Source organism: Eumetopias jubatus, unplaced genomic scaffold (genome assembly GCF_037043125.1).
Source record: "Eumetopias jubatus isolate StellerSeaLion01/CBP00866 unplaced genomic scaffold, mEumJub1_p1.0 scaffold_12, whole genome shotgun sequence".
Lineage (NCBI taxonomy): Eukaryota > Metazoa > Chordata > Mammalia > Carnivora > Otariidae > Eumetopias > Eumetopias jubatus.
This window is the reverse complement of record NW_028274818.1, coordinates 13,634,802-13,648,502: the sequence shown is the minus strand read 5'-3', so window position 1 is coordinate 13,648,502 and position 13,701 is coordinate 13,634,802. Positions and strand designations below refer to the sequence as shown.

Below are 13,701 nucleotides of genomic sequence, written 5' to 3'. Positions count from 1 at the left end.
TGTGACTTTAGATGTATAGATAGCAAGTTAGAATGGAAGCCACCAGATAGATCCACATTGAGCAAAGGCATAAGTATTAGGTACATGGTAAAATCCAGGGCAGCATTGAAATTAAAACAAAAAATAGTGCAGCAGATGAAAAAAAAAAACCATCAAAGAAGCATATTTTTTAGGAATGTTAGGCCTGAATTCTTGGAAAGCTACACAGAATTAGGTTTTCTTAGAGAACTCTCCACATTTAACATGTGCTTGGACTATAACTAAAGGTGACAGAATTTCAGCATCTTGATCTTTTTTCCTTGGATACTAAATGCTTTTCTAGCTTGTTTGGATCTTACAAGTTACCCTTAATTTAAGTTTGTAAACTGTACAGGAATCTGGATACTATACAATAGTTAACAAAAACAAAGCCCAAATGGGCTTGTTGCCTGGAATACTGTCCTAGTAAAACAGTTACAACAAACTAAAACAAGTGTGTGAAGAAATGAAGAAGGCACAAATTGATTGAGACAATTAGGAATTGCTTATTAAGAATCCTTTGAGAATCAGAGAAAAGTTGAATTTGTACTGATACGGGATCTTCCATATAACCTTGAATCTGTACGTTCTTCATTAGAACTCTTGTACATTCCAGATTGAAAATTTCAACCCTTTCTGATTAAATTTTCAATCCATTGGGTGCCTGGGTGGGTCAACTGGTTAAGTGTCTGCTTTTGGCTCAGGTCATGATCCCAGGTCCCGCATCAGGCTCCCTGCTCAGTGGGGGGGTCTGCTTCTCCCTCTGCCTCTGCCTGCCACTCCCCCTGCTCCTGCTCTCTCTCTTGCTCTCTCAAATGAATAAGTAAAATCTTTAAAAAATAAATAAGTATAAAAACTCCTACAGAGTTACAGAAAGGTGAAAAGAATAAGCATCTACCACCCCCCATGTGTTCTCGCTCTCTCTGCTTTCTCTTTCAAACAAACAAACAAAAATAAATAAATAAATTTCAATCCATTATGGTTAGTGGGATGCTTTAATGTCTGGCATGATGAGAAAATCATGGATGTTCTTATTCAAATTCTAAAAATATGGGGCTGTAGTTCAGTTCTGTTGCTTTCTACCAGAATAAATCTTTTTATAAAGGGATTTCCCATACGTCCTTCATTTCTCCAGCAGAACTTTCAGATAGGCTTTAATCAGTTGGAGGGGAGATTACTAACTACAACTATAAATAGCTTTATAAAAAATTTGCAACAATAAAGGTATTAAGATGAATTTAGCCAGTGTGTTAAGAACCTTTTTTAATTTAGGTGAAACTAAATTAAAATGAAAACTGGAACGTTCTTAGGGAAAGCAATGAAATCACAACTATTGCTGATTGCTAAATATAGATGTGATTATACTGTTTATTGTTTTAGGATTTGACTTTAATTTTCCCCTTCAGAATTGAAATGAGGTTAAGCTCTTAATTATTTGGTATTAGACTAATGAATAATTCCAGAACTCTGTTTTCAGTTTTCTTTTCAATAGCTGCCAGTGTATGTTTGAACCTTGAAATGGAAGCTGATTAACATTTTTAAGGGTTGTCTTCATCTTCAGAATTGACACAGACTGCTTCTGTATGATCTTGATTAAATATTTATATAAAACCAGGCCAGTGAGGGTAGGGACTATATTATTTCCTTGCATCATGTGGTTTTCATTAAGTTTTTGCATTTAATCAGTTCTACTTTTCAGTTGATGTAGGCCCAGAGAGTTATCTTGTAGGTTGCTTTAGGTCATTGAATTAGTACTGCTTTGCAACAACACTGACAGGCTTCACAAGCTGCTCAATTTTGATCATTCCAGTCTATACTTAACGTTAATACAACTTCCATCTGATGATGGTAAATATCTGTGCCTAACCTGTACAGTATGGTTAACTGTATCTTGCAGTATATCTATACCAGGGTTAAGGGAAGTATCTAATTTCTTTCAAAACCTGGACCTCGGAACTTTCTGATTTTCAGTGTTGTAATCAATAGTTGACTGTGATTCAAATCCAGAACTCTGTTGGTTTTCATTCCTTTTATAAAAGTAATGCATCAAATTACCACTACCTCCATTTTACAAGCAAAACAAAAAATCCTAATTCTCAGGATGTCTTAACACGTAATGAAATCTATTTAGGAATCACCCTAGGCAAGTGTTTCCATTGAATGACACATTTGGAATTTCCCTCAGCCTTCTTCTTTTCTTATATTAATTTCTGATCCACCTTTTCTTATATTAATTTCTGATCCACTTGGGTGGCCCAAGTATTCAGAAAATTTTTATACTTAATGATAAATCATCTTTATGGAAAAGATACAGTAAATTGATATTATGTAAATCTGTTGTTTAATACACTTTTCCCAAGTTCTGACATTTATTTATTTTTAAGTTTTATTTATTTATTTGAGAGAAAGTGAGAGAGAGCATGAGCAGAAGGAGAGGGAGAAGCAGACTCCCTGCTGAGCAGGGAGCCCAATATGGGAGCCCAGGACCCTAGAATCATGACCTGAGCCGAAGGCAGACACTTAACCGACTGAGCCAGCCAGGCCCCCCCCCCGCCAAATTCTGACTTTTATGGAAATTATCTTAAACATAATCAGTCATTTTCAGTGTATTTTAGTACTCATTCTACTGTGTAATTTATAGGTTATAATAGGTGATGTAGTAGTATATAGTATTCTTTCTAAGTTTTAGAGCAGTATCATATTATGGAAAGAACTTAGACGTTGGGATCCTGGATTTGGGTTTGAGTATTGACTTAGCCATTTATTAATTGAAGTTGAGTAAGTTGCTTCACTTCTTTGAGCCTTAGTTTCCTTCTATAAGATGAGAAAGACAGTTGCTTTCTGGCTAGGAATCTTGAGAGAATTAGAAATAAGGCCGTATTATGTAAACTCTGGTACCTAATAGTTTCATAGTATAATTCATGTTTTTAACATTTTTTTCATCTGAATAAATTGGAAAGGGAAATAGTCATAGTTAATAAAACCAGAAGGGTATCTTGGGGGAGATTTTTTTGGGAAGATCTTAGAGGAGGCTTACAAAACTTAGAATTTGTGGAAACGATCAAGGAATAGTTTGTTTTCTCATTACTTGCTGTCCTCTTTTTCCCTATTTAAATTAGTTTTTATTTATCCATGTGGTTTAAAAGGCCAGATTTTGCCAAAAGGATTATTAATAAACGGTTTTCTGCCTTATTCTGCCTATTCTTCATGGCTCCTACCCCAGAATAACCACTTTTTACTCCTTTAGCTGGTTATATTGGCATTTATGCATCTCTATATTCTTAACTTGTTTCCTTTCTATTTGTTTTTCCCTGAGTTAATAATTGCCTTGATTTTCATATGTAACTTCCTTAGTTTATTTAGTTTTTCAAAATCAAATGACCTCAGGTACTATATTTTTTAGATGTTCTCTCCTAGAGTCCCCCATTCTCCTTTTTCTGGGCTGATTGCTCTCTTGGGCTGCTTCACGGTTGTCATCCTGGGACTTCTATTTTTTGTGATCCTTGGAATTTCTCCTGGATTGGATTTCATATTTACTGGATCTCATTTCTTCTTTCTTGGTTTACTCCCACTGTTTTGGTAAAGCATATCTTCCAGTGTTTTTCTCAGGTTAAAACGATGGTGCCATGTTCCAGAATGTCTATATGCCTGATGCTCAGTTACCATGCTGGAGTCTCCATTTACTCTCACCCTGAAAATCCCCTTCTCTTTCCTGTGTTGGATTGCCTACTCTGTCTATCCTGTGTCTTTCTCTTCTTGGTTTATTCTTCGTTTTTGTGGAGGACATTCTTAGCAGTTTCCCAAGATAGGCTTAATTAGAAGTAAACTTTTGGGTACCTTATATGTATGAAAGTACCTCTGTTCTGTCCTCAGACGTGAATAATGGCATATCTGAGTATTGAATTTTAAACTGGAAATTATTTTTCTTCAGCGTTTTGAAAGAATGGGTCTCATGCTTTCTTGCTTCTGGGGTTGCTCATAGGAAAATCTGTATCTATTTTGATTCCTGATCATCTCTAAGTATGTGACTTGTTTGTTCTATTTCTGAAAGCTTATAGGATATTCTTTTAGTACCTGTTATTCCGAAATTTTACACAATGTCCTTCATGTGACTCGGTTTTTCTTTTGTGTTTTGGACATTCAAGAGGGCTCTTTTTATTCTGGATGTGTGTATCCTTTACTTTTGGGAAATTTTCTTGAAGTATTTCATTGCTTTTCCTCCCCTCCATATTTGCATTCTCTCTGCATAATTGTTATTGTATGTTGAACCTCCTGGACTGGTCCTCCAGTTATCTTACTTCTATTTTCCATCACTTGTTTCTTTTTACTCTATTTTCTGGGTGATTTCCTCAGCTTTACCTTCTCACCCTTGTATTGATGTTTTCTTTCTGCCATCATGTTTTTAATTTCAAGCTCCTGTTATTCTCTTAATGTTTCTTTTTAAATAGCAACTGCTTTTGTTTTGTGGATGCACTATAATCTCCTAACTCTTTGAGAATATTAATGGTATTTTCCCCTAAATTTTCTTCCCTTTGAACAGTTTGGTTTTCCTACAAGGTGCTTTCTAATATATAATTTCTAATATAATTTTGTGTTTGTTATTCTCTCTTTTCTTTCTGATAGTCCTTAGTTGTCTGTTCATGATTTAGAACAAATAATCCCAAAGAGACTGTGAAGTTGTGAGCATGTGGATGTTGTCCATGTGACAGGAGCTTTAGTGTAGCATTCTCTCCGTGGGTTATTTATTAGCAACTGGCCAGATTTTCTCTAGAGTGTTCCTGATCTCCTGCCTGAAGGAAAAGGTCTGCCTCCCAGCATTTTGGGAGCCCAAAGTGTGAAGAGGGTGGGGACTCATTATCGGGGCGGGGGGATGGAGGGGGTATAACTTAATCTTCTGTTTCTGGTACTATACCGGTGCCTTCATCGGTGCTTAGCCCATTACCTCTCCAGAGCTTAAGCCTTCAGTCTTCCACCCAGCTAGTGTGGAATGGGGAAGGGGATCCAGAGATCTGATTGTTTCTCAACATAAGGTTCACCCATTTCTCTTTATTTTGATCCTTCTATTCCTACCCTCACTTCCAAAAGTACCCAGTGAATGCTAGTTCCTGGGGGTTTGGTTTGTTGGTTGGTTTCTTGAAGATTCTGCCATGTAAATTGGGTTGGTTACAGCTTGACAGTTGCAGTCTTAGGAGTCAGCTTTCTCGGGTTTGCCAAGACAATCTCTTCTAGTGACTGTTGCTGTTGGATCTTTTCCTTGTGGATTATATCTTTAAAATAATAAGTCACTTTTCTGTTGTTTTATTGAGTTTTGCAGTTGAGCAAGACTAGTTGTTTATGTTCAAACTGCCATCTTCCGTGGACTCTCCCCCTTCCCCCCAACCTTTTTTCTTGGCTGTGTATTTCTTTAGCAAGTGTAGGCATAGAAAGTAAAGGGTCATCCTGTTGCCTTTAAAACAGAGTTTTTCTTGAGCTGCCATCAGGACAAATATTATAAAAAAATACCTGTTTTTAAAGTATATTAACCCATACTTGTTTGTACTAAGTTTTCTATTGTTTGTTTTTTTTTTATCTCCATATTGTTCCTTCACAGTATAAAAATCCCACTGTATCTTAATCTCAGGAAACAAACTGAGGGTTGCTGGAGTGGTGGGGGGTGGGAGGGATGGGGTGACTGGGTGACAGACATTGGGGAGGGTATGTGCTATGGTGAGTGCTGTGAATTGTGCAAGACTGATGAATCACAGACCTGTACCTCTGAAACAAATAATACATTTTATGTTTAAAAAAAAAAGAAGATAGTAGGAAGGAAGAAATGAAAGGGGGGAATCGGAGGGGGAGATGAACCATGAGAGACGATGGACTCCGAGAAACAAACTGAGGGTTCTAGAGGGGAGGGGGGTAGGGGGATGGGTTAGCCTGGTCATGGGTATTAAAGAGGGCACGTTCTGCATGGAGCACTGGGTGTTATGCACAAACAATGAATCATGGAACACTACATCCAAAACTAATGATGTAATGTATGGTGATTAACATGACATAATAAAATTTTAAAAATTAAAAAAAATACCACTGTAATGTGAGAGCTTGGATGATGGCAATTTATAAAACATCCCGTGAGGTGTCTTAACATTGGATTTCCAGAATCTAAAATCTTTCCTCTCTCAGCCATAATGTGTACTTGGTCTTGTAGCAGTGAATGAAACTCACTAAGAAATATTTGTTCTTTTATAGACTGGTGGTTCTCAGACGGCGGCCAGTATCAGAAGCACTGGAAGGCTTATTAAAAGAGATTGCTGGCCTCTAGCCCCCAGCGTTTTTGATTTAGGCGGTCTGGAATGGGGCCTGAGATTTTCATTTTCTAACAAGTGATACTGACGCTAGCGCTGCTGGTCTGGGGACCACACTTGGAAAATTACTGATACAGTCGATTGCTGAAAAAACAAAAATGGTACCACCAAAATCCCCCAACAAAGCTTTACTTCATTGTTATTCTTCAAATCAGACTGTTGAGAGATGCTTCTCTTTGCCTGAAATACTAAACATGTAAACATCGTAATTACCTTGCAAGACAAGCGTGCCGGGCAGTTGGCCTCAACATTTTAATTAATGAGTCATTTCCTTTGGTCCACTATGGATCTTTTCTTTCTTTCTGCACTATCTGTTGAAGGCTTTGTCCCTATTCTGCCCTTCCTCCCTCCCTCCTTTCTTTTGGTACTAACAGCTTTTATGGTGCTGCCTAGTAGAGGAGTAACTGAGAGTCCCGCAGAAGCGTGCTGTCAGGATGTGCTCTCATGTGGAAACCGTCTGCATTGAGCTCAGGCATGAGAGAGCTGCCTTCTCGCGGTTGGCGGCACGTTGATAGCGCGTTGGGTGCAGCTGTCAGAACATGGAAGCTTACCCCTGAGATTGTGCATATTCATTTGTAAACGCAAACGTTAATGTCAGGGTTAAGTCTTTACTAGTCAGTAACTTGCATATGGCTATACCAGGAAGCATACACTTTTTAGAATTTACTTGAAAACTTTGATGAATTTGGCAGGAGAGGTGTTTTGATTGTTGCATCTAAGTGGTTCTCTTCAAGGGAACAGCTCTTTCTCTTAAGATGAGGAGACTGGCAAAGAAAACTTGAGTTGAATCAAAGAAAATAGCCTTTTATCAAGTTATGTAACTAAATCTAACAGAAGCAAGAATAGTTTTAGCAAGGTAGGTTTGATATTGTAGAAATGAGGGATGAGAAGGTGTTAGCATACTCCATGAGGAGAGTTATAAATTCTCTTCTTACTTGCTTACTCCCGTATCAGTGTGGCTGATGAGAAGCTTTGCAATTGTTTTACTGTTGGTTTTTAACTAACACAGATATTTTTTCTTTCTTCATGTTGGTTAAATTATAGTACAAAGCGTGCTGTTTGACTTAAGTCAATTCTGAAATCTTTGCTCACATTTATATACTCTCCAGTCTTTAGATTCTATTTAGGTACAAGCTTTGCTTGATTCTTTGATCCCAGGAAGACAGGGGTAATCCAATAGGATATTTTTTCTGTTTTGTACTAGTGTCCTTTTTTTTCTAAATGGAGTGACTGTTTCAGGGCTATGTTTTTTGTTTTTTTTTAATAAAAGGTACCGTCAGCAGAATTAGATAAATAATCTCTTGTAACCTAGAAAATGTCTTTAGTATCTTTTCTCTTTAAAATTGCTTTTTATATGGTTAATAGTTCCCATAAAGATAACACTTTTCTAGCCAAATATCATGGGTTCTTGTATAATTAGGGGGAGTTTTCCAACATTGTATTTTATGAATGATATAAATAGGAAGGCATAGACTGCTAGCTCCAGGAAGACAGGGACTTTGTTTTGTTCATGAATGCATTTCCAACACTAAGAACAGTGCTTGATGCACAGTTCTCCTATTTGTGGAATGAAGGAAAGAAATCCTGGAGCTTAGGAGTTCTGCATATACTGTAATACTTCATACCACAAGGTGGTGCTGTTGTACCATGAAATGCAAGGCTGTAATTCTTAGGCTGTCATATAGTTTTATGTAAATCCTATAGATAAGCAAAATGAATTGACTACCTGGTATGTTTATTGCCTCCAGTTATTTATCATTTTAGCATGTGATTAGTCTTTTGATTACATGATTAGGTCAGGCAGAGATCATAACCTAAATAACATTTGGTTCACATTTTTATCAAATGTTAAATGAGATAACATCTATAAAAACCTAGCGCAGTACCAAGTTAGTTTCCTTTTCTCTTTTTTGTGTGATAAGCCTTTGTTAAATATTTATTTGTTTTAAAATAATTTGCCAGAATTTTTCTAATAAATCATCACTAAATGTTATATTTAAGTCTTGTATTGATTTCCAGATTTTAAAAATTGATAGCAAACCTAGATTTTACTATATTCCCTCCCCCTGCCAAAAAAAAATTTTTTTTTTTTTTTTTTTTTTTTGCTTCCATGATTCTTTTATGGGGTTAAAAGTAGTTTATTAACATATAGCCCTAATACATATTTGTGCCTATATCATAGTGTATAAATTAAACTGTGACTTGTCTTGTTTTCATTCCTTTTATGAAACTAAGTGTTGATAAGTTTGTTTTGTAGCTTGGGCTTTTTTATTTCCTTATGATTAAATTGCCTTTTGATGTTTCTTTCTGTAATTGTCCTCAGACTGAAATGAAATCAGAAGAGGGCCCTGGATGGACAATCTTACGTGATGATTTCATGATGGGAGCGTCCATGAAAGACTGGGACAAAGAAAGTGATGGTGCGGATAACAGTGAGCCAGGGTCTGGGAGCGACTCGGATACATAAAGACTGTAGAGGAAACAGCATACAATCATTCTGTTTTTCCTAGAAAAATACTTTGTGCTTTCAAAGTTCTGTGGCTATGAAGCTATCATTTTGTAAGAAAGCCAAAAGCCTTTTACTATTACCAACTTTGGTTTTTTCTCTTCTCAGGAAAACTTTGTTAATTTAGGTTTCTCAAACCTTGTATAATTTTAAGCATTGTTTCTCAAACATTTGTAAAAAGAAGTATTTCTGCTTAACCAGCGAGATGCATATTTTGCCTGGATCATTATAAGTTTACATATTGGTCATGGATATTGGTATTTTGTTTCAGTATCACCAGTTTCTAGAAATGCAGTGCTTTTCATAATTAAAATGAACTCCTTGAAGTTAATATTTTTCAGCTTTCCAACTTACTGGTCCTGTGTGTTTGTGCTTTTGTGAGGGGAATTTTTGGTATTTGTTTTGGTGAGCTCTTGGGAAACCTATGTAGTGAAATTTAAAATGATAGTATTTCTGATTCAGGGTGATAATTTCATTTTTAGAACTCCTGGTAAATAAGATTTGAGAAACACACCAAATCTCTACTTTTGTATTATGTCCTTTTATATGCTAAAACATATATAAGTGTTAGGTTATTTTTGTATGAGAAATATACTGAGGTGGAAATTCTCATGTTTAACTTATGCAGTGAGGCATAATTTCTTAGAAAGCATATTTGACATGTTTTCGGCTCTCCCCCTCCCCCAGCTTTTCCTTAATATTTGAGTTAGCTTAAATTCTCTTTTATGGTTTGACTGGCCAGTGAAATGGTAGTTAGACTGCAGATAGTCTGCATCAGAATACTCCTATCTGTTTGTAGCTTTGGTTCCTTATTGTTCCCTTAAAGATGATTAAATTGGGTGACTTAGGATCTAGATGTTAAACAAAAAGAAATAAGACTGTTGAATATAATTCCAAAATTTCTTTGCGACTAGGTCTAAGATCTAAAGTTTATAAAGGAATTGTTTAATAAATGTGATCTGTTCCTTTTAAAAAAGGGATCCATTCCTTTTCCCACCTTTCCATAATAAAAGTCATTCCCTTCTACTAATTTGCACATACTTGCATCCTCCCCTCAAACTTATGCTGAAGCAGAGATGTTTATATTTTCAAACCCATTTGAGTGTTACAAGTATTACATATCCAAGGTTAAATTAATCCATGACCTGGTATTTGTTATCATAAAGGAAGATGTACACCTAAGATATCAAGTGATGCATTTTTGTATTTATCCCAACTTTTGAACTTCGGTGTTTTATTAAATTATAGAACTACCATTTTGTCAGGGTAATATAAATAAATGTGAACAAGTACTCCTTCAGATAATAAGAGTGCTAACTCTCATGATATAACTTAACAGAGGTGAATATTTCATTATAACTGAACACATACATAATTTTGAAAAAAAATTCTTTGAGCAGTTAAAAACTTTTTTCTCCCCAGAATTAAAGATTATACTTCTTTTTTGCTCTTAATCTTATTCTGGATCATGTTAAAGCTTTGTAGAATTCTTCTGAATAGTACATTTGGATGATAGAAATGGGTAAATAACTTTTTATTTACTAAAATGTTTTTGAAACATAAACTCACATAGTTTTTGGTTTAATTTAGAAAAATTGGGCAAAAATTTTCAACTGAAAATAAGAGAACTTAAGCAGATTTTCTTCTTTCAGAAATTATTTTATTCCAAAATAAAGATGTGTTGGTAGTATAAGAAAAACTTTTATCCTTTATGTTAGAACACTATAAAGCATATTCAAAGTACATGAAATAATTTCTGTCATAAAAATGGGATGTTTTATATGTATTACTATTGCATCTTAGCTATATACTGTGTAGGCAAAATGCCATCACATATTAACATAAATCCAAGGATGAGCCTATTATTTTAGAAACTAAATATGTATCTTGAGATGAATGTTTTAAATATTCTAGCTCTGTCACCTCTACCCTAAGTATTTTACCTACAGCATTTAAATTCTTCTCACATCAATCAGATAAATCTGCATCTATTCTGTCTTCCTACATTGTCTTTGAGTTAAGGAGAGACAAGAAAAAGAACCACATTTCTAGATCCTCCCTGCTTTATCTCAATATAACAATATTTGGTTTTTATTTTTGTTAACTAGTTAGAGTAATATAATAATAAAAAGGTTATTTTTATTTGTTTAGAAAGATTATGGGAAACGGTAACTCGTAACTAGGTATTATTCTGTCCCCTTATCTGGATATTTAGATGGCTGTGGTGAGTGTTCTCAGTAGTTAGCATAGTTTAGGATTGGTTATTAATTGTTTCTAGGCATTGATCTCTCAAAGTCAAATTTAATATCTGTTTTAGGCTAAAAACACTTAGAATCATCTTAGTAGTTTAGCACTTTAGCTTGGAGCTGGAGTACTGAATTTATTTTCAAGTTACTTAGAATTCTACATAGATCAAGTATTATCCTACTCATTGAAAAGCATACCGTGGAAGCCCTTTAGATGGAATGGTCTGAAGGCTCACCTTCAGTACTCAGAGCTGAAAATGACTCAGGAGGAGGTTCCGGAAGGTTTATTTGAGGGTAAGTCCCAAGTTCTTTAAAATATTTTGTGTGTTTTACAAGGGAGTGAAAAGGGAATGTTTATATCCTGGGAAACCTCTTAGGGCTCTTGATCATTGTGTTTTGCATCTATGAATAGACTTAATATTCAGTGGCCACCAACTATTCCTGCCTCCTGTACTGGTCTTCTGGCAGTGAGAATACAGTACTTCATTGCAAAGCCATTTGATTGCAGTCCATAGATGCCTGAAGGTATCCTACTTAAACATATAGTAGCCGAGACTTCCCAAGTTCGAAGTGTGAACAGAAACATAGACAAACTGAAGATATAAATCGTGCTGCTAAGGAGTTAACGAATTTGTAAGGCCTAAGAAAATTCCTGTAACGGAATCCCCAAAGAGTGTAAGTATTTCTATGGAAGAGAAAGGAGGTCAAATAAATAAGGCAATACTTTGGCAAACTTTGGATAATTTTTTTTGCTCCCTATTTATCTTTACTTATTTTTTGTTATTTTTGTCATAGATTTTAATAAATCTATGTGCTGAAAAGAGCCATAAGTGAAATTAGATGGAAGTTTTATTTCTTCAGGCTTTTTAATGACTATTGTGTTTAGTATGTTGATGTGTTTGTGCAACATGAATTTCACTTTTAAAATAAACATCTGAGAGGCACCTGGGTGGTGTAGTTGGTGGAGTGTCTGACTCTTGGTTTTGGCTCAGGCTGTGATCTTAGTGTTGTGGGATCGAGCCCCGTGTTGGGCTCCACGCTCAGTGCAGGGCCTGCTCGGGAGACTCTCTGTTTCCCTCTCAAATAAATAAATCTTTAAAAAATAATAAAATAAACATTTAAAAAATTAGTAGATATATTTTTGGACCTTTGTAATTTCTTAAGAAAAGCATGTATGTATCTGTGCCTACAATCTGTCCGCCTTAGCCTAGGTTGCCATACCAGAATATCGTAGACTGGGTGGCTAAAACAACAAACTTTTCTCATAGTTCTGTAGGATGATAAGTCCCACCATTGAGGTGCCAGCAGATTTGATGTCTGGTGAGAGCCTTCTGTCTGGTTTGCAGACAGCTGACTTCTTGGCTGTGTCTCCACTTGGGGAGGAGAGAGATCATCTTTCCTCAGTCTCTTTCATAAGGGCACTAATCCCGTTCATGAGGGCTCCACCCTCGTGACCTAATTACCTTCCAGAGGGCTCCACTTGCAGATTCCATCACATTGGGGATTAGGGCTTTAAGGTATGAATTTGGGAAGACACATACTCAGTCTATAGCAGTGTGTAAAATAGCACGTTGTACATTTTCAACTTAGAGATGAAATAACTATCATTGTTTCTTTAATTAAAATTAGTGAAGTGAAGGAAGCAGAATTCATTCTGCTCTTTCCTTAAATTCATCTCTTAGGATTAATGTGCCGGTTGTGTCTGTTCGGTATGTTAGTGACGGGTAGAGACTGTTAAGCCCTGCAGATGTTTGCAGGGCAAGGAAACAGGGGTCTGAATTTTGGTCAGCTGGATAGCTGAATCTTAGGGACTATTGCAGCAAAGCTAGGCCTGGTGAACTTTTTCACTAGGGCAACTTTTCTGAAACTTGACTAAATGTATTAAGAAGACCTGTGAACAGATTTGGAAGTAAGATGGTCTTTGAAGTCCATGATAAGACATTTAGAACCATGATTGACGTTTAACAAAATACTAAATTGTAATGAATCCAATCAGAATTTTATAGATGGAAGGTATCTTCTAATGCTTTTTAAATAATTTTAGATTTTCTGAAGAGTGCTTTCTAGCTTAGAGAACCACATGAATATTTTTCATCCAGGCTACTAAGCGTAATTTCAGGGAGTTACAGTTTCAGGCTTTTTATCTAGATGTGTGATGAACCTTTTGTGCTCAGAAGAGGTATCCTCAGAGACAGTTACAGAACATGTTTTATTTTGTCAAGAATAACTAGTCCAGCACTGCTCACCTCTTCCCTCTTTTTTCCCCCCTCCCTCCAATTGCAGGGGTACGTATTGAGCTTTCTGTTAAATGCTCTTTGTGAGCAGCATTTACAACCAAGGATGTAAGCAAAGATGTGTGTTAAAGGAGTGAGCATAATTCCTTATAATTTCAGTGTCCAAGTCAGTACTGTCCAATAGGATTGTGTTGCTGGATACATTGTATCTCCACTGTCCAATGTGGTAGCACAAGTGGCTACCGAATATTTCAAATGTGGCTAGTGATACAAAGGAACAGAGTTTTAAATTTTACTTAATTTTATACTTTAAGTTTTAAAAGCTACACGTGGCCAATGGTGGTCTATCT

The 13,701-nt window shown here is 36.0% G+C and overlaps 1 protein-coding gene across 1 annotated transcript in view; it reads left to right on the top strand.

Moving 5' to 3' along the window:
* The window catches only part of RRP15 (ribosomal RNA processing 15 homolog), a 39,815-nt gene extending 29,687 nt beyond the window's left edge, over positions 1-10,128 (top strand). Inside the window, exon 5 of the mRNA XM_028104657.2 lies at positions 8,689-10,128. Within this exon, the coding sequence (XP_027960458.1) occupies positions 8,689-8,832 (144 nt within the window). The 3' untranslated portion in view covers positions 8,833-10,128. The remainder of the gene's footprint in view (positions 1-8,688) is intronic.
* Positions 10,129-13,701: the final 3,573 nt, after the last annotated feature.